We start from the raw sequence: 22,313 nt of genomic DNA, 5'->3' as shown, positions 1-22,313 counted from the left end.
GAGCTGGGCTGCAGGAATGCACGCGTGCAAAGGCAAGACAACAGACCAGCCAGCTCAGCCACCGCGATCTTCTAGCTGCGCACGCGCGGCCGATTTCACATTCATACGGTCGGCTATCTAATCTTTCTTTCTAGATCTCCATTTGTCTCCGTGTGTTCGTCGGGCTTGAGCCGTACAGAAGTCAATCTCCGGCATATTATCGTCGGTCGTTCTCTTGACGCCGGAGTAAATCGGAAGGGCCGGTGGTGTTTCCCCGGACTCATTCCCTTTTCTTTTTCCCTTCTCTTCGTGTTCGTCCGCAATTCTGTGCATGCGGGGACGATCCGGGGCCGAAGGAAATGCACGTGCGTCTCGGCTTGGGGTCTAGCGGGGGACATGTGCGTGCTGCATCAGGGAGAGTATAGGTGTAGAGACGGCGGGACGTTTGGTCGCGTGCGCACGCGTCCGTTGCTGCTGGAGACCCAAACGTCATCTTCACATGTCAACATGGGCTGATGCAGGTGCGACGCATGGCTTTCTGTCCTGCAGCTGCCGGTCGGCGGACGGCTAGGTAGCAGGTCGCGGACAATAATCCGTGGCACAGGGCAGATGTCATGGCATGTCAGAAGAACGAGAAGAGAGAGCTGGGTTGTGGATCGGAGCGACGGAAGATGTGCGCGGACAGCGGACTCGGCAAGGCGGGCGTTTGTCCTGGCCGTCAGGCTGAGCTGAGCTTCCATTTGCCGAACGCGCCGTTTCGACTCTCCGTTGTCCTACTTCCGCTCGTCCAGGATTCCTCTCCACCGCCCGCCCTCAAGCCAGTCGACCGTGCCCCGCAGCCGTCAATCAATGCCTCAGGCACACAGCTCTGACGCGTGCCAAGGGTTGGCAGCTGCGGAGGTGAGAGCTGCCCGTCGTCGTCGCCGCCGCTGCTGCTGCTGCATCGAGCCGGTTGGCGACTGCTGCTGCCAGATGACCGCTGTGCCGGGTGACCAGCGCGAAGCGTCAGAGCAAGATGATTCCCGGGGTAACAGGGGGTCGGCAGCGGCAGGCTAATCCTGGCGCTCGGTTTCGTTCGGTCCAGCCCGCTACTGCGTCATGGGCCGAGGCTCTGTGGAGGGGCAAGGGAGAACGACGCGACGGCGCGCGCGCTGTGCCCGTGGGATTGGAGCTCGGTCGGATGGTTAGAGCAGGGGTCATGAGGGCCATTGCCGCACAGCTCCCAGAAGCCCTTCTTTTTTCTACTTTGAACGCTGCTAATCCCGCCTGCCATCTCCTCACTTTCTTCCTGCAGCCTTTCTGCAAGCCCGACGACTCCTCCGCTGTCTGTTCCCTGTTGGTCGTTGCTATACCCTTTCTGCGTTGTAAATACGGCTTGTGTTGGCGGCGGCTTGTGATTCACCTTTCCCTCGACGCGCGAACCAATCCCGATACCCGAGGAAGAACAAGCAGAAAGGACTCATACTTAATCTCCGCGAGTCCCTGAGCCCTTCCTAAGAAGGTCGACCGTCCGAATCGAGCTCTGACAGCTCCCCGCGAACCCCACATTTCCCTTCCTCCCTTTGAAAGACCAAAACGGAACAACCGCAACCATGTCTGCGAAAACCGTGGGAGGTCCGGGCAACAAGAAGCCCGCGTCTGCCGCGACAAATCTGATTGGTATGCCGAAGAAATGCGCCTTCCCCTGCGCCGCACGCTTTTCGTCAGTGATTCGGGAGCGCTGACTGCTATTCTTTTGCGCGCAATAGCCGGTGGAGGAGCTGGTATGATGGAAGCGCTTGCCTGCCATCCTCTCGGTAGGTCTACACCCATCTCCGTCATCCCAAAATTTGGGGAGAAGGCTTTCGTGGGCGAACTTGCGGACTGACGGCGGCGGCAGACACGATCAAAGTACGCATGCAGCTCTCGAGAAGAGCAAGAGCACCTGGGGTATGTTCGAAATTTTTCCTTGTATTCTTTGCAAGACTTCGCCGCGCAAACCGGGCTTCAATGCCTCATGGACACATTTGCATGTGAAAGAGGAAGTTTTGGGAGTTGGTCTCCGACGAACCACCGACCACGCCTGCGGACCGAAAATATATCCTCGCAAACAGAGGTCGTTTTTTGGGGCGTGGAATATGGTCGAGAAACTGTCTGCGCCTGCTGTCGCGAGCACCGCTGCCCTCATGCACTGCAACCCTCCCGGCAGACCTCAAGTGAATCAGCCGCTAACCCGACGGTCATGACTACAGGCAAAACCGCGCGGATTCCTCACCACTGGCGCCGAGATCGTCAAGCGCGAAACCCCTCTCGGTCTGTACAAGGGCTTGGGTGCCGTCCTGACGGGTATCGTGCCCAAGATGGCCATCCGGTTTACGAGTTACGAATGGTACAAGCAGCTCCTCGCAAAGAGCGACGGCACCGTGTCGGGCCAGGCAACATTCATGGGTTAGTAGTCGACCACCCCCTTCAGGACTACGTGAAGAGAAACGGAAGGAATGGCTGTACAGCTAACAGCCACAACAGCCGGTCTCGCAGCAGGCGTCACCGAAGCCGTGGCGGTCGTGACGCCCATGGAGGTGGTCAAGATCCGGCTGCAGGCGCAGCACCACAGCATGGCGGACCCGCTCGACGTGCCCAAGTACCGCAACGCCGCGCACGCGCTGTACACGGTGGTCAAGGAGGAGGGTGTGGCGGCGCTGTACCGCGGCGTGTCGCTGACGGCGCTGCGCCAGGGCTCCAACCAGGCCGTCAACTTCACCGCCTACACCGAGTTCCGCGCCGCGCTGCAGACGTGGCAGGGCAAGACGGACCTGCCCGGCTGGCAGACGGCCACCATCGGCCTCGTCAGCGGCGCCATGGGCCCCCTCAGCAACGCCCCCATCGACACCATCAAGACGCGCTTGCAGAAGACGCCCGCCGAGGAGGGCGAGACGGCCGTGGGGAGGATCATGAAGATTGCGAAGTGAGTGTTTCTTTCTCCTCCTTTCACTTCTCTCTTTTTTTTCGACTACTCTTTGCTGATACTTGATGGCAAAAACCAGGGACATGTGGAAGCAAGAAGGCACCCGCAGTTTCTACAAGGGCATCACCCCGCGCATCATGCGCGTCGCCCCCGGCCAGGCCGTCACCTTCACCGTGTACGAGTACCTCAAGGGCGTGCTCGAGAGGAGCCGCGAGATGATGCCCGGCGGCCGCTACGAAGAGTAAGATTACGAATATTTGCCCGCAAAACCGAATCCCCAGGAGCCTTTTTCCCTCTCTTCTTCTCCTTTCCCTTGCCTGTCATACTCTTGCTTGAAGGAGGAAAAGAAAGAAGAAAGAAAGAGGATGTCCCTACTTCTGCTTTGGGAATCCTCCTTCCTCTTTTGAAATGACTTTCTTTTTCGGGCGGTATTGTTGACGTATTTCTCTCTTCTCTTTTTTTCTTATAGGGCCGCTCCGCAAAAGGTGTGATGATCTTTTTGGAAGAGAGAAAAACGAGCAAGGGAACGTTACCTGACTTTCGGAGGAGATGTGGAAATGATGATTGATGGAGGTTGTTGAGGGCGCAGTTGTTGTTGTCGACGCTTGATCTGTTTCGACTTGGATATACTATTCCTCTTGCAGTCATGGCGTTGTCTTCGAGGGTTGTTATTCCTTTTTTTTTTGTCTGCATGGCCTTGCATGTCCAAGTCAGCCCTGGCGGGCATCTGTTAGAGAGGAGGGGGTTTCTTTTGCGCATCTTATCTGCCAGCATATGGCATCTATCAAAGAGGACGCTGCGATATTGTGTCCATGATTGGTAAATACAAGCATATTTCTCAGCGTATCAGATCCCAGCGCGCCGTGTCGTCCAACATTGATACATTCGTACCGTGAAGATATTCGAGCCTTCTAATATCTACAAACGACAGCCCTGCTGTCAGGTATCCCGTGCAAATGCCAATTATATCGTATCCATAAAATTAACTGCATCTACGTTCCGCCGCATCCAGTACGGAACACATCTTCTCTAGCGCCTACCGGGCCTCTTGGGCTTGGAGAAGCCCGTCTTCTTCTCCTCCCTGACCACAAACTCCTCGTCGATAGTAGAAGGGCCGATATCTTCCGGGCTGCCGAACTCGAGCTGCATGTTTGGAAAATGTGTCAGCCAGCCATCCTTTCCCTCTGCAACTTGGGGCTACCGGGATATCAGAATGCGGAGAAGATGGTACTCACCCGCTTGTGGATCTCGAGGCCAGCCTCCTTCTCGGCCAGGTGAATGGCGAAGCCGCGCGAGGCGGCGTACACCATGCGCTCCTTGACCTTGGAGGTGGGCGGGCAAGAGTAGATGAAGAGGATGGGGCGCGAGCCGTCGGGGCCGGCGTCGTGGCGGTAGAAGGAGTAGCGGGGGGCGTCGGAGGCGATGGCGCTGCCCAGCTCCGCGGCGGAAGAGGTCGTGGTGGAGACGAGACGGAACGTCTCATTGGCAACGTCAATGTCCTATAGTTTCGACCATGAAAATCAGCACTCAGCCCCTTCTCTCTTCTCTCCCAACGCAGTTGTACATCTCCCCTTCAAAACGGGCGAAGACGGGATCCGACCACATACCAACTGCACCATATTCGCCTCCCCCTCGGGCAGCCCCTTCAACGCCTCTATCACGCCATCCTGCACCTGCATGCTCAGATGCCCGCTCGTCTGCACGCGGCGCGCGGCCGTGCTGCTGCTCTCGAGCGCCTCTTGCTCCTTGATGCCGACCAGGTTCTGCTCCTCCTCCGTCAGCGGCGCGGCGCCGGCGACGTGCGCCTCGTGGCGCTTCCAGCCCTCGGCCGACAGCTCCTCGGCCGTTGTCGCGAAGATGGTCTCGGCGAAGTGCTCGCCGCCCAGCTGCCGCACGAGCGCCAGCCGCGTCGACGCCGTCAGCGTCTTCTGGCGCACCGGCGCCGCGTCCGGGACGTACGTGACGGCGACGAAGCGCGGCTCCGGGTCATTGGATTGGCGCAGCAGTATGTACAGCGCCTCGTTGGGCGTGAGGTGCGGGGCGAGCAGCGAGAGGTCCGAGAGGAAGTCGGACGAGGCGGCGACCGTGTCGCGCGGCACGATGGTTTCGCCCGAGACGCTGGCGATGAGGAAGCGCGAGGACGGATCGGTCGTGAGCTGCTCGAAGGCGGCGTGCAGCTCGGCTGAGGCTGTTGGTTGTTGTATGGTTAGCGATGTGTGGTGGGTAGTAGGGACGACGGCGGGGGCGGTGGAGAGGGGCACACGCCTGTTATGCCGGACTGCATGGTGGGCGGGGTTGATGCGCAGTCGAGAGAAGCGGGATTGTTGAGTGGGTTGGCGGTTGCTCGGGGGAATTGGGCGTTGTTTATGTAGTAGCTCCTGATGGGCGGCGGGCGGAGATGTCGTCGGTGAGGGGCACTGCTGCAGCACTGACGCGGGCTGAGCTCCGCTCCTCCTCCGCCGCGTCCACGCGCAAGCCATGTCTCTGCCTAGAAGGCGCGCACCACAACATGCAACGCCGGCTCCTCTTCTTTTGGGCGGCATGAGCTTACAGTGTTGGCTGCCAGCTCGGGGAGAGGATCTAAGTAGAGCTTCATTCAACGAGGCCGCCGCCGACCAGCCTCAGGCACCGAGATGTACGGCAACGACTTTCTAAAGATCTCCATGCGTAACTTCATGCCCGCCCAGCGAGCTGTCATAAAACCCATCCTCCTCGAATTCCGCCATGATGCAATTTCCCTTCAGCCCGTCCAACCCCGTCCGCCAAGCCTCCCGTGCGCCAGCTCTCCAGGGCTCCGTCGTGGATGCCTGGCAGAGAAAACGGTCTCTGTCATGGGAAGCTATACCTCGCCATCATCTTCCGCGCGTCCTTTGTTGCGTGGTCCGAGAGGGGAACGACTCTTGCTGAATGCGCCACCAGCTGCGGGAACGATTCTCGTTCCTCCTCGTCTTCGTTTGGGGTGCCGCCTGGCGAGGGCGAGGCCAAGTCTTCTTCCTTGATGGACGGAGAGCAGTTTGGGCATGTGCCGCACGACAGGCTGCACTCTCGGTCTCCGCTGTTGGTTGCGCAGGCGCATGAAAGCGACTGCCGGCGCACCCGTGCGCCGCAGGCGTGTTTGATGTCGTTGAAGCACATGGTGTGATGGTGATGATCGCGCTCAAGGATCCGGCGCTGCCTGAACCTTGTCGTGTGGGTCGTTGGATGTTCTTGGGCGGCTCGTCAAAAGAAGGTTCGTGATATAGCGTCTTTATTGAGCTCCCGACTCACCTCAAAGGGCAGTTTGGTTGCCGGAACCGGTTACTTGATCTCGACGCACAACACTCGACTCCGACTCGGGTATCCCTGCAGCGGAGGGAGTAGTGAGGGGAAAGGGTATGTGCGGCGTGGGGTAGGTAGGGCTGCGGGCAGCATGATAAGTTTCTAAAGGCGGGAAATTGCAGGTTTGGCGCATCCTCCCTGCTACATTCCTCGGCCAGGGCGATCGAGGTTCTAGACTGGGCGGGCTGTGAGATGGCAAACATTAATCCTCGATCGCTAAGTCCCTGGCAGCGGTAGTCCCGAGTCTCGTTGCTTCGGGCCCAAGGCTGAAACGGCGCGAGAGTGGCCAAAGGGCAGCGCCCGGAATGTACGCGCTGTGCCACCCACTCCAAACATCCGGGAGCACAGCACACGCGGCGAGGCGGCGAGAGGCAACCACGTTGCATGTGAACAGCCTGGAACCGGTATATTTAAGCTCGCAAGCAGCCCGAGAGGCGCAGCTGATGGCACGGCTCCCGACTCTTGGAATTCCTTCCGACCGCATCCGTTGGGGACCACATCCCGACTGGTGTCTGGTTAATGGCGTGGGCGAGGTCCATGGTCGACCAGGGCACAGTTGCTGATATGCGGGTTGTACAAAGCCAGGCCAGGAACACTTCGAAATCCCGAGCCAACTGAGGGAACAGATGACGTCAGCATTCGGACGGCCTATTTTTGTCGCTGCAACAATGGACAAAGAATGAAAATACCAGGGCTGGCCCAACACACGATGGATTTGATATAGCCTGGGAGAGAAGAGGGGAACAGAGGAGAAGGCACGAACCGGAATTGCACGGGAAATGGGCGTTCTCGACAAGACCCAGGAACCAAGTCTGCCGCTCTCACCGTGTATCGACCGCATCTGCGATAGCACAATCGGATTGTAGTAGCGGCATTCCGCACATGACCCGTGGTGGTCGCGTGAGCATCTGTGATACTAGGCGAACATGGGCTCAGCAATAATGAGAAGCGTACCGTGTACGTTGGAAGTGGGAAGTCGTAACAGGTGCACGGAAGGAGATGGTTCGCGCACGAGCCGTCGTGGGGCAGAGTGTGGAGATGGTACCGGACAAATGAGAGAGCCCTCTGCTCCACCCCTCCACTTTTGAGCTTCCCAGCGTCATGACGCCCATCATGGGCGCTCCTCCTTAGTCGTACCAGTACCTTGGCTGCTTCTGCCTAGAGCACAACAATAATGGCGCAAGTCACCCTCTTCCCTGGCGTGGCCCTCATTACTGGAGCTGGTGGGACAGGTAAACGCCTGCACTATCGACTCCAGTCCATCAGCTGAAATGGCCGGACAGGCATCGGAAACGCGACTGCCCTCGCCTTCGTGGAAGCCGGTTGCACAAAACTCGCCATCACGGACATCAACCCTGATTCGCTCAACGACACGGTCAAGCAGATCCAATGGGAGAACCCGCTGGCCGACGTGTACGCTGAAGCCGGCGACATCGCCGACGAGACCTTCGTCGACCACTTCGTCAACAAGGCCGCCCGGCAGTACGGCCGCATCGACTACTGCGTCAACTCGGCCGGCATCCTGAGCAGGAACGAAAGCTCCACCGACATGTCCACCGCCGCCTTCGACCGGGTCAACAACATCAACTACCGCGGCTGCTGGCTCACCTCGCGCGCCCAGCTGAAGGTCATGCTGCTCCAGGAGCCGCTGCCCAGCCACGACGAAGCGCGCGCGCCGCAAAGAGGCAGCATCGTCAACATCGCCAGCCAACTCGGGATCGTCGGTCGGCCCAAAGCTCGTAAGTTTTCCACGGACATGGATGGGAGCCGGGGCACGACACGACGCTTACACACCCTCCCTCTCTCCCTCTCCCCCAGCCGCATACTCCGCCTCCAAAGCCGCCGTCATCGCCCTCACGCGTGCCGATGCCATCGACTACTCGGCCCACGGCATCCGCGTCAACTGCATCTGCCCGGGCGTCATCGAGTCGCCCATGACGACCGGCACCGCCGAAGTCACCGAGAGGTTGAAGCCGGCCATCGGCATCGCCCCCATGAAGCGCATGGGCAAGCCGTCCGAGGTCGCCGACGCGGCCCTCTTCCTTTGCTCGACCAAGGCAAGCTTCGTGCAGGGGCACGCCATGGTCGTTGATGGCGGGTGAGTGATGAAGAAATCCCCCTTGCTGACTTTTTTGTCGCCATGTATGCGCGTGATGGCATGTGCTTTTACTGATCCGTCTGTAGCTATGTAATCAACTGATGTGGTGAATCGGGGGCGTACATTTGTGGGTTTTATAGAGGCTCCGATGAGGCTACAAGCGTAATGAGCTGAAGCCTTCGTCCGCAGTCATACGGGCAAGGATTTGCAACGAACCTTTCACATGCCCGATCCTCCTCTTTCTCTCTGCCTCTTTCTCTCTGCAAAATTAGATCTCTGAATCACACCAATAAAGCAAGGGAAGAGGGATCGTTAATATGTTCGTGATGTAAATTCATGCTTTGCAGCTTTTTGTCATAGAAGAAACTTTTTGAACAGCCCCCCACTCCGGAAACCCCTTCATTCTAGGTTGTAGCCTCCATGTATCAAAGCTCTACGCCATGACAACCTATATAAAAATTCAAGTAGAAAGAATGCACAGCGGGAATCTCATTACTACGCCATGTGAACGATGACCCAAAAATCCCTCCGGGATATGCGATGACAACGAAAGAACACACTTCTCCTTCTCTTCTTTATTGAAAGTGCGGGGCGTTGAGGAACAGACCCATGAGCACGCCACCGATGGTGCCGGCGACGGGGATGGTCATGATCCAGGAGAAAACGAGGAGGCCGACACGCTGGAAGTTGACGGCCTTTAGGGTGCCGTTGCAGAGACCGACGCCAACTGTGGCGCCAGTGATGCACATGGACGTTGATACGGGCAGCGAGTACTGCGAGAAGACGAGGACGGTGATAGCGGCACCCATCTCCATAGAGCAACCTAATCATGCAAAGTTAGTTTGAGTAGAGGGCAGAAAAGGGAGTTGATTGGACGTACCTCTGCTGGGCGAGTGGTAGGTGATCTTGTTGCCCATAACCTTCATGATGTTGTAGCCGTAGGTGATGAGACCAAGGGAGATGGTGGCGGAGAGGACGGCGAGCTGCCAGACGGGCACCGGGGCCTTGGCCGCAGCGGCATCACCAGTCTTCCAGGCCGAGTAGATGACGGCCCAGGGCCCGACCGAGTTGCCGATGTCGTTGGCGCCGTGAGCGAACGAGGCGGTACACGCGGTGAGGACCTGTACAAAAGAGTACGTGTGCTCAACCTCGTTGGGGTATTTCTCCGCATTCGCGTACACACGCTGCATGCGCGCGCCGTCGGGCGTGCCCTCGACGCCCGTCTGCGCCGCGTGGATGTCGTAGTGCAGGCCATAAAGGGCACCGCATACAATCATAGCCGGGATGCGCTTCGCCAGGATCTTAACGTTGTGCGACTCGTAGATCTGGCCGGGTCCCATGGGGTTGTTGTGCAGCGTACGCATCGCCCAGCCAATGGGGCCACCCTTCTTGCGCAGCTTCGCGTGAAGCCTCTCCTCGCCCTGCTCTTGCAGTTCCTTGTACGTTGGCTTCCGGGTCTCGGTCGCCGCAACGAGTCGCTTCTCGTTTGCCTCGCCGGCCGGAATGGCCATGATGGCCTCGTCGCCGCTCTCGGATCCTGCCTTGGAGCCTGGCGCAGTGGTCGAGGGCTCCTCGTCGTCATCATGCTGGACAACGGCGTAGTTGGGAACCTTGGCCCGGTCGGCATCGGCGGGAGCGGGGCGCTTGAAGAGTAGAGGGCCCTGGAGGAACATCCACCACTTGACAGTGTAGTCCCTCTTGATGATCCTGGCGTGCAGGAAGGGAACGAAGAAGATGGCCGCTAGCGCAGCAACACCACAGCCGGTGCCCATGGTCACAGCGGCCACGTACCAACCAGGCTTCTTGTTCAGCTTGAGGTTGGGCGAGCCCTTGTAGACAATGGACAGCGTGCAGATGGTGCCGGCAACGAGGAACCAGAAAGGAGACGAGTAAACGGCCCACCTCATGGAGTTCTTGCGCATGTGGACAAGCACCTTGATCAGCATGAAGATGCTAGCGCCGAAGCCGGCGGCAATAGCAGGTGCCATGCCCAGGCCGGCAAAGATGGCCCCGAGACCTTTACCGTTGTTCCATCCCCATTGGACTTCCTTGGCACCGACAGTTGCAACGCCGACACCAGCGACGGCGGAGATGAGCGAATAGGTCGACGAGACGTGAGCAGAGTGCTTTGTGCACCACATGACCCAAGAGGAAGCGGCTGCAAGAGCGCAGGTGAAGGCGAGCATCTGGACGCCGGGGTTGTCCTGGAAGGCAGTGTTCGGGATGATGCCGTTCTTGATGGTGTCGGCCGTCCGGGCGCCTACGGTGATGGCACCGAGCATTTCGAATACGGTACCGAAGACCATCGCTTGTCTGTACGAGATGGATCTCGACGAGACACTGGTCGCCCATGCGTTTGCAACATCGTCTGTCACTTCAATCAGTACCCGGAATGGGTGGAAACGGGGGCGAGATACTTACTTGCACCGTTGTTGTAGGCATCGAGCATGGCAAACAAAGTGCCGATGACGAAGACGTACGTGTACTCCTCGAGCACCATCTTGACTAAAGCGCAGGGAGGATTCGATGGGGGATGGCTTAGGGTGCTGGGGGACAAGGGAGAGACTGCAGAACACAGGGCTTATGTACTATATTGCGGCAGTCCCCACGTGCATGCGTGGCCCGCCTGGACCCGTATATCAGGTTGTGGCACGTTCTCATCTCGCCGTCTCGATTCGACCTTCAAGTTTGATATTCCGGCGTAGGCGAGGCACTAGCAAAAAAAGAGAATGTAGCACCGGGCAGAGCAGGCCAGGAGAACGCCGTCTTGGAGGAGCGCTTGTGGCGTGCTAGGTGGGACTAAACTGGGCTTCAGATCCGGGAAGTTGAGTAGAGATTGGAGTGCCGTTGGCGGAAGTGGCTCTCGGCGGGAGGTGTTCTTGGCGGACAAGAGGCTTGGCGGCTGAGGCTTGCGGCGGAGGGAGCGCTTGGCGGAGGGTGGCTGCACGCTTAGACGTCCCAATGAGCGTCGCCATCGTCTACACGTGGGCTCGCAAACAGATTCAGGCACCAAGGCAGGCACAACTCGGGGTCCCCACGTGGGCGAGCACAACATCTTACTCGTGCGGAGGCAGTCGTATGCCGGGGATCCAGACGCGTTGCATTCGGACGTCGCCGCCAGCGGCCAATCCTGGTGGCGAACGCTTGCGTGCAGGTCGGGAGCATGGTAGCCTAGCAGCATGGCATGGCGCAGGTTGAGCAATCGAGTATATTGTCGTGTGAGGCCTGCCGGGCTGCAGGAAGGATGCAGTCTTCAGCATTCTTGCCCCCAATCTTGTTGTCTCTTGTCGACAGCCATTGGCGGGTTGGCATATCTGGGACGAATGCTTCGCCAGCTTGATGCGTTACACAAGGCACAAGATATTGGAAGGCGTCGAGGCTGGCCGTGAGACGTGCAGAGTGAAGTGCCGTGGTCTGGGATGCCGAATTAGGTTGAGCCTGGCGGTACTTGTGTTGGTGCGCTGCAGCGCTAACCGTGGGCGGCGGTGGAAGAAGGTCAGCTTGCGCGGGGGTTGTTGTTGCTTGAATCAGCGAGGGTGTTCTGTGTCGCTTCCTGTTCGTCTCATGTCCCAGCCCGCCGTGTCAGCCCAGCGTCAATCGAGCCCAACCGACTCTGCACCGCTCTTGTTCTGCTGGTTTTATCCCCACGAGCACACTTCGATGGCGGGCTTGACGCGCAGGATCCTTTTCGGCCGAGGGGTTTGACGTGGCCATTCCCAGGCCGATGTTTTGGGGCTTAGGCCGGCCACAACATCACGTCATGCTCTTGACTGAGTCGCCCCGCCACCGCCGAGGAAAAACGCGGATGCGATAGCGGATCGGTTGCCGGGCACGAACAACGGGCGCCCCTTTCCGTAGCCAGCCGAGCGCAAGCCTCAGGATAGCCCTCGCATCCCCAGAAGAGCAAGGATTGCTGCGGTAGAGGCAAGATGAAGGACGACGTCGACTACTCGCTCTACCTCGTCACCGACAACACCCCGGCCATCCTGCGCGGCCGCGACCTCGTGTCCGTCGTCAGGGCCGCCGTCGAGGGCGGTACGTCCGTCAGCCACCATCTGCAATGTCTTGTACTGAGCGTCGTGCCCAGGTGTGACTATCGTCCAGCTGCGCGACAAAACCAGCGACACGGCCAGCCTGATCCGAATTGCCAAGGAGCTGCATGAGGTCACCCGTGAATACAACGTTCCCCTTCTGGTCAACGACCGCGTGGATGTCGCCCTGGCCGCCGGTGTCGAAGGCGTCCACATCGGCCAAGATGACATGGGTCAGTCCTCCCCGCTCCGCGACAGTCCTCGGTGCTGATGCCTCGGGCTGCCAGACCTCACCACGGCCCGCCAGCTGCTCGGCGAAGATGCAATTATCGGAGTGACGGCATCCTCAGCCGAGGAGGCCATCAGGGCCGCAAAGGACGGGGCTGACTACCTGGGCCTGGGAACCGTCTTCGCCACCCCAACGTGACTAGCCCTCCGAGCGTGCATCCGTCTTCGACTGACGCGCAGACAGGAAGGAAAACACCAAATCCATCATCGGCATCGCTGGCCTGCGTGACATACTCCGCGCCCTCTCCGAGCAGGAAGACATCGCCGACATCAAAACTGTCTGCATCGGCGGCATCAACGAGGCCAATTGCCAGCGTGTCGTCCTCCAATCCGTCTTCGAGTTCAAGTCGATTAACGGCATTGCCGTTGTCAGCGCCCTTATCGGCGCCGACGACCCCAAGGATGCTGCCGAGAACCTCCGGAAACTGGTGTGGTCGCCAGCCCCCTTTGACGTCCAGCAGCGTCCGCTGTATCATGTCTCCCCTACCGAGATCAGGGACCGCGTGCCGCCCATCGTGACCACTCTCGCCAAGGCGAACCCGCTGTGCCACAACATGACGAACCTTGTGGTGCAGAACTTCGCAGCCAATGTGGCGTTGTGCATGTGAGTTGCTCCGACTCGACTTCTCTCCGTCCCCTAAAACTCAGACCGAATTGAGAGCTAATCACTCCCAACAGCGGTGCTTCCCCCATCATGTCCAACAATGGCCTCGAAGCCAAGGACCTCGCAGGCCTCGGCGGCGCCCTTGTCATCAACATGGGCACCGTCACGCCCGAAGGCCTTCAAAACTACCACACCGCACTCCGCGCCTACAACGCCACCGGCGGGCCCGTTGTCCTTGACCCCGTCGGCGCCGGCGCCACCCAGCAGCGCCGGGCCGCCGTTAAATCGCTGCTCGCGGGCGGCTACTTCGACGTCATCAAAGGCAACGAGAACGAGATCACCACCGTCTTCGCCAACGCCAACGCCAACCCGCCGAACGGAGACGCACCCCCGCAGCAGCGCGGCGTCGACAGCACCCCCAGCACCTCCACCCTCGAAGACAAGGCCCGCCTCGTCGAAGCGCTAGCCCGCCGCGAGAAGAACATCGTCGTCATGACGGGCGCTGTCGACGTCATCTCCGACGGCGGCACCACCTTGGCCATCCGCAACGGCCATAAATATCTGGGAAGCATCACCGGGTCCGGCTGCACGCTCGGGACAACGATCGCGGCTTTCTTGGCGGCCGCCAAGGATGAGAAGCTCGTCGCCGCGCTGGCGGCCGTGCTAATGTACGAAATCGCCGCTGAGCGCGCGGCTGCGAGAGAAGACGTCAAAGGTCCGGGGACGTTTGTGCCGGCGTTCTTGGACGAGTTGTATAGAATCAAGGAGGAGACGAGCGAGGGGGATTGGAGCTGGGTGGAGGCGGCGAGGGTTGAGCGGATCGATTTGGAGTTGGCTGATTGATGGATTGGAAGTGTCAGGGCGGTTTGAGGAGGGAATGAGTTTTGGGAAGCTAGCTGACGCCACAGGTTATGTGCCAGACGACAAAATAGAGACTCAGCAAGTTTCTTCCTCTCTTATACGCGTAGCATCTCGCTTATGCGAGTAGTATCTCGATTACACACCGTGGCACGTTCAAGGTTCTGTGGTTGGTAACAAGCTATATTATCACTGACACGATGAAGGACTAACAACACAGTTTCAATTTTCGAGACGCCATTTTCAGATTTTCTATCCCATCTAACTAGTCTGAAGGCACGCGACCTTCACAAACCGCACCTATCCCTCCCAAACTAACACACACAGAGGAAAAGGCAGTATCGCTGCTATGGCGGACACCGTGAGCCTGTCTACTGACAGACAGACGGACACTATGAGAAGAAGCGATAGCGCATAACCTAGGCGCTCCAGTCCATCCTGCCGTCCTCCCCACAGTCCTCGTGCTCGACCCACACCGCATCCGGCAGGCCCAGCATCTCCAACACCACCCGCAAGTAACCGACCATCCAGACCGGCACGCGCTTGCCCACCTTCACATGCGATAGGGCCGGAGCGCCCGCCCAATTCATGCCAAACGGCGCGTCTCTCCCCTCATCCCACAGCACCATGCGGCGCGTGTTCACAATCTCCACGCTGCGGATGCCGAGGCTCTTGACAAGCTCCGGCGAGAGGCGGTGCAGCGCCTCGACCCACGCGTACGTGAAGGCGTCGGCGCCGGTGATGGGGTAAGGGTCGAGGGTGACAGGGTGCTTTCTCCAGATGTCGCGCCAGGGCCGGTGGCAGTCTCCCCGCATGTAGAACGAGGCGAGGGCGCAGCCGACGAGGTAGACGGCACCCGGCGGGCACCAGGCGACCCAGTCCTCGTCGAAGAGGAGCAGGGTGACGTGGAGGTTGCCGCGCGAGTGCAGCGGAGCGGGAGCGGCCGCGGCTTGGGCGGCCGCGGCGCGCGCCTGGCGGAGGTGCGTCGGGACCGGCGGACGCTGTCCGGCCCGCCCGTTGTTCAGCCACGTCGTCCGCTGCCTGATCTGCAGCTCCTGCTCGCGGTGGCGCGGGAGCGGGTTCGAGAAGGCGGCGGAGCACGAGGCCGCGCTGGCCGACCCGCCATTCTTGGCCGCCTCGTCCACCCACTGCAGGAAGTCGCCCAGGTCCAGCGCGAAGCAGCGCGAGAGCCACAGCCGCTCGACCCGCAGCAGGTCCTGCTGGAAGGTGCGGCAGACGACGCCGAGGCCGCGCAGCTGCGCGTACGAGTGCCGCTCGGCGCTGTTCAGGTGCGCCCTGGCGTAGCCGGCGCGATGGTGCGAGGGCGTCTCGGGCAGCGCGGTGATGCCGCGGACGTGGCGGAGGCGGAGGGGCCGTAGGCCCACGCTGAAGACGTTAGCCAGGATCTGCTGCCGGATCTCCGCGGGGAGGGAGAGCAAAGTCCTGCTCGGGACGGCGTTGTTGGAGCCGGCGACGACCGAAGTGCCGTCGCTCTGGGAGGTGAGGTCCATCTGTAACTCACCGACAGCCATGTTGTCCCGCTCGGAAGCCATGGTCGAATTCGATTCGGTTAAGAGGTTGATCAACGGTGGTTTGAGTGCTCGGCGAGGCAAGTTTTCGAGGAACACCTGTAAGGGTGGAGTAGAGTCGATAGTTGGATGGAGAGGAGCATGAAGGGAAGCCGGTATAAATGCTAGATTGATCTGTCATGGTCGCTAAATAACGTCGAAGGCCACTGTGTGTGTTATGGAGTGCTGTTGGAGTAGCGCGCATCGGATCAAAGCCGAACAAGCTCAGTATGTTTTGAGGTAAACACAGTCACCTAGATCACTTGGCAATGGAAGATGGAACATTGTTGTTGTTGAAGAAGATCTTAATTCAAGTCAAACTATCTAATGCCCTCAGAGCTCTCTTTTATTCACATTGACGAACCTGAAACGCTCGGCGGGATTTGACGATCCCAGGCGCCGGTTGTCTGCGATTTTGGCTTAGCTGTAATCACTGGGCGAATCTCTAAGCGGAAAAGGCAAAGAGAAACATTTTGAAGTAAAGAGAAAGAGAAGAAAGCGAAGAAAGAAAGGAAGAAGCGGGCTTAAGTATGCGGAAGGCCCGCACGGACCTGGACCCTGTCAGCTGTGCAGGTGGGCAGGCACCTTCGCGGCTGCCAAATGTGGCAGTCACATGTGGCAGTCGCGGCGTCCGCCGGGTTGTATGGGGCAACCGGCGGTCACTGTCTCACCCACGGCTCTTTGGAAACCTGTGATGGTTGAGAATTCACTTTCTTAACCAAAATACTACAAGCATACTCGTCACTTGAGATGAACACCGCATGTGTATTATCCTGACACTCAGCATCACCACCTTCCCATGTTTCAGCAGCGCTCTACTAAGCAAATAATCCTCGAGAGCATACCTAAGCTGTTCAGGCGTAAAGACTTCAAAAGGTCATCACAAGAGCCAGTGGTGCTCGCATCGATCTTTAGTGAAGAAATAAATTTGCCTTTGAACCTGCCTCACCGGCGGCAGACGTCCCATTGTGGAAAGATGCGGGCTACCGATCGCTTACCGCACCAGCAATAAATCTTGCATCAGGAGGATCATACGGGAGCATGACTCATTTCCAAAATTCTGGTCAACAGGTTAAGCAGGTGAGTGAGGTTGGGGTATGTTCAACCACAGTGCTTCCTACAGAAGCTGTGGATTAAAAAGATAAAGCAAGGCCTTCTTCAAGTAATAACACTAATGTCTGACACAGTGCGAAAGCCTGATGCCAAATCAGAAGCGAAAGAATGGTCGTACTATGTCCAAAGGCAGTACCACCTGGGCGGGGTCTTGCACCGAGCATGTGCCGCCATTTCTTTTTTCTTCATGTAGGGAAGCTATCGTACCGGGCAGACAGCGTGCTGTATACTTTGTGGATCATCTACAACCTGTCTACAGCACAATCTCCGTGGTATTCGACGAACTGTTGCGTGTTTCTCGTGGTCCTGCGTCTTCGAAACTTTTCCCATGTGCTTCCCCGTCCCCCATCCTCTTCACCTCAAGCTCAAAAGGCCTTGCGCCGGCAGCATTCTGACGAGACGAAGACATCAGAAACCGCCAGTTATCAATGCCCCCCCCCCCCCTCATCATCTACTCATAGCGCTGAATACCACCGTCGTCTCACATCCACGCCCATCCCTACAGTATCTGTAGCTGCTCCATGCCGTACGCGTCGCAATAAACGCGCCCGTTGTACGCGCCAAACTCCCGATCGCCAGTCGGCGTTGTCAGAGTCAGTAGCCTGCGCAGTGGTTCTATAATTTCGCACGGGGAGCCCATGCCACATTGTTTCTCAACAATGACGGGGAAGAGAAGAAAATCCGCTCTCTCAAAGTCCGTCTCTGAACGATGGCATGTCATCCACATGTTCGCCAACGTCCGAGCCACGGACTCGCGATGGTCATGTCCATAGATTACAGAGCTGCTGAAGAGCAGGGGTGTGTCGTGGGTGGATGCCAGCAGGAGCCTCCGTCATGTGAGGCCACCATTCAACAGGTTTCTCCATCTCCATTGTGCTCAAACAAAGCACAACTACCTGGGAGCAATCCCGCCAAACCCTGTATGCCACAGATAACGAGAATGATCAAGACGCTGCACAGTGCAATTAACCAAGGAACGATGCAAAGAGTCCACACCGTTGAGTAACGTGTATTTAGTACACAAAGTGCATACGAACAGCAAATAAAAAATTGGGAATTTAGTACTGGAGACTCCTGACACAGAGGGGGTAAAAAGGTTTGATGATGGAAAAAAACCCAAAGTCTAATGCGTACAGCCCTCCCACTTGAACTTGCGCAGAATCGATTCAATTCAAATCTGTTCATTCCGCTCAGTTCTTTTCCCCATCGCCGCTCCGAGGATCATTTACGCGATTCCGCTTCCCCACTTGACCGCTCTTTCAATTCTCCACCGGAATAGTCGATTTAGTTGACACCGGTAACCCTCTTGGTGGGCTCCGAGGAGATGTTGCTCTCGGCGTAGTAGAAGTTCTCCTCAGGAACACGGCCGCGCATGAAGGCGGGCTCGGAGCCACGGACGTAGATGTCCTCGTACAGGATCTGGGGGGTGGCCTCCGGAGGAGCCATCTTCTCGGCCTCGGCGACCTCGGCGTCGACGTTGCTGCGGGCCTCCTTGTCGATGGCCTTGAGCTCATCCTCAGAGGTGACGCCCCAGTCGAGAAGCTTCTGCTTGATGCCGGCAATGGGGTCGTTGGTGCTGCGCATGCGCTGGATCTCCTCACGGGTCTGTAGATGCCATTAGCTCAACGTGAACACTAAACATAGATACTTCCAGCTGGCATGGAGCTAGAATTCCGGGAGAACATACGCGGTAGGTGGTACCAGGGTCGGACATGGAGTGACCGCCGTATCTGTAGGTAACGAACTCGAAGACAAGGGGACCCTTGCCAGCGGCGCACCACTCCTTACCGAAGGCGACGGCAGCCTTGACGGCGAGGACGTCCATACCGTTGATCTTGAGACCGGGGATGTACTGGCCACGCTTGTAGTAGTCGGTCATGGCGGAAGAACGGGAAGCGGCAGTACCCATGCCGTACTTGTTGTCTGTAGTCCCTGTTAGACGCAGATGCCAATGCTAACGCGGAGCTGTCGGATTCATACTCTCGCAGCCGAAGATGACGGGAAGGTTCCACAGCTTAGCCATGTTGAACGCCTCAAACACCTGACCCTGGTTGGAAGCACCGTCACCGTACAGCGAGAGGGTGACCTGCTTGTTGCCAAGGTAGTGGTCGGCAAAGGCAATACCAGCACCAACAGGAACCTGGGCGCCGACGATACCGTTACCGCCGTAGAAGTTGGGGGCAAACATGTGCATGGAACCACCCTTGCCGTAGGCAATACCCTCTCTCCGGCCGAGCAGCTCGCCAATGATAGACTTGACGGTACCACCGCGCATCATGGCGAAACCGTGGCAACGGTAGGCGGTAATGATCGAGTCTCCGCGGTCAATGGCGTGCTCGATACCGACGGCGACGGCCTCCTGACCGGTGGAAAGATGGCAGAAACCGCGGATCTTCTTCTCCTTGTATAGACGATCGGCAGCCATCTCCATGCGGCTGCGGAAAAGACGCAAAGTCAGCGATCGAGTCCCTCATTCGCCCAGGCCGACATATCCGAAGGAGCCTTGCGCGCAGGCAATTGTGAGGGGAGCGTACCGAACAGCGACCATGTCGTAGTACATCTGCTTCAGCTCCTTCTTGGTAGTCTGGAGGGAGTAGGAGGGCGGGTCGAGCTCGTAGGTCTCAAAGGCCTCGTCCGAGAGGCGGACCTCGAAGGGCTTGTCATCCTCCTGTGGGTTGGGCGCTGGCGTTAGCATCAATTGGCAGCATCTGAAGTAATTGCACAGGAGCACGAACAGCGGGGACGGCCTCGCGGTCAGCGTGCGACGAAGCGGCGTCGGTGGTGACGGTGCGGCGCGCGGCGAGCGGAGCTGCGTAGAAGCGGCGCAGCGGGGCGGCGGCGGCCTTTGTCCTCAGGGCTCGCGAGAACATGGCTTCGACTGCGGAGAAAGAGGCGGAAGCAAAAGGGAAGGGGGCGGTGGATGGGGTGGGCGAGATGGAAGAGAGGCGGGTTGGCCGGCCGAGATAGACAAATCTTCCCGCACAGTCGTGTTGGGGCCGCTCCGGCGGGTTGAGAATCCGACGGCCAACATCGGCTTGCGCCAATGCGCTCCGACGCGGCCGCGCCGCCCGCGCCTCGACCAGCTCCACATTCAATTGTACGACTGCCTTGACGTGCGCGCGCAGCTTCCGTCGTCCTCTTTTATTATCCAAAGAAACTCTCCACTGCCGTTAGGTGCACTGCGCGCTGCACCTTGCTGCTATCGCCGGAGCTGAGCTCCTGTGTTCAGCTCCGATCGACCCGCTTACTCTCCGACGCTCAGCCATTCGTGCTGTTGCTGACAAGAATTTCAACAGCCACAACAACAACACCGCAGCCACGCCATCTCCGAAGCTGCAACTGCTCGAAAGTGTGCAAATCCTGGTCCTTACGTACCCTACTGCTCAATGGTATCTACGGAAAATACCTTAGGTGCACTCCAAGCGGATCAACCAAATTGAAGCTCCAGACATCCGCCCTCTTGACGCCCCACCCTTTGCAAGCCGAATTTTATACCCTGACGCCCGTATCAATTACCCGTTCCGCTTCTTCCACCGCCTTTGTGCTTCCATGTCGTAGACTTTCTACTCTGGTATATGAGATTACGCATCAATCTTGGCCTTCTTGGGTTCTGCCTCTGCCTCATCATCATCATCATCCTCGGCATCCTCGTCGTCCTCGTCGTCTGAGATAATGTACTTCCTTTTAGCCGGAACCGTCTTTCCAGACCCTTCACCTGTAGTCACTGGCCTTTTCTCGGCCCTCTCAATGATTCTCTCGTAAGATGCCTCCAGTCCCGGGAGAGCCGCTTCGATCTTCTCTACCCTCTCGCTCTCGTCGACCTGCATAAGCTGGTCCCTGTTGTGATTGTAGAGCCTCTCCTTGGTCAGGTGCCTCCAAAAGTAGTACCTGCGGTCATTGGGATCTGTTGCTTTGTGTTTTCGCGTGATGCGGGCAAGTTTGCGGTTGTAGGCCGGGATCTGGCTGAGCGTGTGCATCTCGACAAGCCGATGGAACTGCCTGGGCACAATCTTTGCTGCGTGACGGATCTTTACAAGCTCATCCTGCGGTAGCAAAAGGGAAGATGGCGACTCTGCATCCGGTGCCAATGCCTCCACGGGAATGCTGTCCGCAATGGTCATGTTTCCGAACGTCGGGTTTTGGCGGAGGCGTGCAAGGTCGCACCAATCGCGCATGTCGTCGAACGCCTCGTTTGGTTCCTCTACCGTGACCTCGAAGACGTTCTTGTCGTTGAGGAACATGGTCATCATCGAGTTGTAGAGATGGCTGCCATGACCCTGGCCCTGGTAGGGTGGAATGATGATGAATTGCGAAATGCGTTCGCGCGAGGGTGCATCGAGCGGGCTGTAGTTGCCGAGGAAAACACCCGTCACTGGATCCTTCTCTGACGCATGGGCAGCAGGCGTGTCGTGGGTAAGGGCGAGTATCTCCTTGGTTGGGAACACCCAGAGGCGGTACGAGGTAGCGAAACCAACGAAGGTATAGGGAGTCGAAGCATCGTCGTTCTCCAGAGGCGTGACTTCGTAAAGCAGGAAAAGCTTCCAGCGCTCCATTGTCCACTCCTGATCCTTCAAGTCCTGTAGAGTTCCCCCTTCGATAAACAGCGGCACCAGAACCTGTGCGTTCTCCAAGATCTGCTTGAGAGCGGGATCGGTCAGGCTGCCAAACCGGATCTCGAAGTTCCTGCCATGTTGCGTGTACTTTTTGACAAGCTTTCCAGGGGGAGTCCACTTGCTGTCCGAGGCATCCGCGGAGCCGTTCCCAGCCGAGTTGTCACCGCTGAGGACTTCTGCGAACCATGGTCAGTGGTCAATTGGACCGAAAGGCGAGGACCTCACGCACCAGGCAAAAGGAAATCCTTCAGCATATCCTTCAGGTCCATGGCCTGGATTTTTCCAATTCCCTTGAACTTCTCCCCATACTGGATGTTGAATGTGGGCTTGAGGTCGTGCGCGCGGAAGCGGAGATCGAGCTCGACATCCTTGTAGCCAAAGATCTTCTCGTCCTCGCCAAAAATGGGGTATGTGAATGCCGGATTGAAAGGCTCTTCGAAGACGACCTGGCCACTGCCGGCGCGAACGAGGTTCAGGCTGAAAGCTTCGTTGGAGTCGGCGAGCCCTGCGGCGACAATTAGCAGCGATGCGCGCGCAGCTGGGTCGCGCGCAAACTTACACTCAAGCATTTCCTCAGCAATTTGTTCGGCCATGTTGGCTGCGATGGCGTGCACGAGGCAAGCGAGATCGAACGGATGCGACGCGCGACAAAGGAACGGCGGAAGCGAGGCGGGTCGCGGTGCGGGCGGAAGCTGTGGCAGGACAGGCTTTGGAGTCGCGCTGCGCCTGCACCTCGGGCGTCATTTCACGCGTCTTCGGTCTCAGCGCGCGACTCAACGATGGCCCGAGCTCCCGCGCCATGCCAGGGTCTGTGTCCAGCCCTACGGTTCGGCGCGCAGGCCACGCCAGCTCGTCGCACGCCGTCATCGCCAGTTTCGCCCTGCCGACTCCCGCCCTCA

The 22,313-nt window shown here is 58.4% G+C and overlaps 8 protein-coding genes across 8 annotated transcripts; 3 read left to right on the top strand and 5 right to left on the bottom strand.

Moving 5' to 3' along the window:
* Window positions 1-1,571: 1,571 nt before the first annotated feature.
* Window positions 1,572-3,168, top strand: SFC1 (Mitochondrial succinate-fumarate transporter; the record flags this gene model as incomplete). Its single annotated transcript, XM_066773654.1, has 4 exons — window positions 1,572-1,685; window positions 2,211-2,406; window positions 2,485-2,923; window positions 3,003-3,168. 4 exons carry the CDS (start codon window positions 1,572-1,574, stop codon window positions 3,166-3,168), a joined length of 915 nt encoding a protein of 304 aa, XP_066636221.1.
* A 784-nt stretch (window positions 3,169-3,952) lies between these two features.
* Window positions 3,953-5,207, bottom strand: TWF1 (Twinfilin-1; the record flags this gene model as incomplete). The annotated part of the gene is made up of 4 exons (XM_066773653.1): window positions 3,953-4,066; window positions 4,159-4,422; window positions 4,531-5,100; window positions 5,187-5,207. 4 exons carry the CDS (start codon window positions 5,205-5,207, stop codon window positions 3,953-3,955), a joined length of 969 nt encoding a protein of 322 aa, XP_066636220.1.
* A 2,208-nt stretch (window positions 5,208-7,415) lies between these two features.
* SLS55_002168 (uncharacterized protein) lies at window positions 7,416-8,343 on the top strand (the record flags this gene model as incomplete). The annotated part of the gene is made up of 3 exons (XM_066773652.1): window positions 7,416-7,473; window positions 7,525-7,980; window positions 8,081-8,343. 3 exons carry the CDS (start codon window positions 7,416-7,418, stop codon window positions 8,341-8,343), a joined length of 777 nt encoding a protein of 258 aa, XP_066636219.1.
* A 571-nt stretch (window positions 8,344-8,914) lies between these two features.
* Window positions 8,915-10,839, bottom strand: SLS55_002167 (uncharacterized protein; the record flags this gene model as incomplete). Its single annotated transcript, XM_066773651.1, has 3 exons — window positions 8,915-9,162; window positions 9,220-10,707; window positions 10,761-10,839. The coding sequence occupies 3 exons, from the start codon at window positions 10,837-10,839 to the stop codon at window positions 8,915-8,917; spliced, it is 1,815 nt and encodes a 604-aa protein (XP_066636218.1).
* Window positions 10,840-12,268: 1,429 nt separating this feature from the next.
* Window positions 12,269-14,105, top strand: THI6 (thiamine biosynthetic bifunctional enzyme; the record flags this gene model as incomplete). Its single annotated transcript, XM_066773650.1, has 5 exons — window positions 12,269-12,374; window positions 12,427-12,603; window positions 12,658-12,793; window positions 12,843-13,262; window positions 13,337-14,105. The coding sequence occupies 5 exons, from the start codon at window positions 12,269-12,271 to the stop codon at window positions 14,103-14,105; spliced, it is 1,608 nt and encodes a 535-aa protein (XP_066636217.1).
* A 434-nt stretch (window positions 14,106-14,539) lies between these two features.
* SLS55_002165 (uncharacterized protein) lies at window positions 14,540-15,673 on the bottom strand (the record flags this gene model as incomplete). The annotated part of the gene is made up of 1 exon (XM_066773649.1): window positions 14,540-15,673. One exon carries the CDS (start codon window positions 15,671-15,673, stop codon window positions 14,540-14,542), a length of 1,134 nt encoding a protein of 377 aa, XP_066636216.1.
* Window positions 15,674-18,085: 2,412 nt separating this feature from the next.
* Window positions 18,086-19,671, bottom strand: PDA1 (alpha subunit of pyruvate dehydrogenase; the record flags this gene model as incomplete). Its single annotated transcript, XM_066773648.1, has 5 exons — window positions 18,086-18,406; window positions 18,489-18,724; window positions 18,782-19,236; window positions 19,336-19,469; window positions 19,537-19,671. 5 exons carry the CDS (start codon window positions 19,669-19,671, stop codon window positions 18,086-18,088), a joined length of 1,281 nt encoding a protein of 426 aa, XP_066636215.1.
* A 711-nt stretch (window positions 19,672-20,382) lies between these two features.
* Window positions 20,383-22,007, bottom strand: HAT1 (histone acetyltransferase 1; the record flags this gene model as incomplete). The annotated part of the gene is made up of 3 exons (XM_066773647.1): window positions 20,383-21,590; window positions 21,644-21,919; window positions 21,974-22,007. The coding sequence occupies 3 exons, from the start codon at window positions 22,005-22,007 to the stop codon at window positions 20,383-20,385; spliced, it is 1,518 nt and encodes a 505-aa protein (XP_066636214.1).
* Between the last annotated feature and the right edge of the window lie 306 nt (window positions 22,008-22,313).

This window comes from Diplodia seriata (assembly GCF_021436955.1).
Source record: "Diplodia seriata strain FDS-637 chromosome Unknown scaffold_2, whole genome shotgun sequence".
Taxonomy (NCBI): domain Eukaryota; kingdom Fungi; phylum Ascomycota; class Dothideomycetes; order Botryosphaeriales; family Botryosphaeriaceae; genus Diplodia; species Diplodia seriata.
Note: the sequence above shows the minus strand (reverse complement) of the source record. Positions and strands in the feature narration are given on the sequence as shown.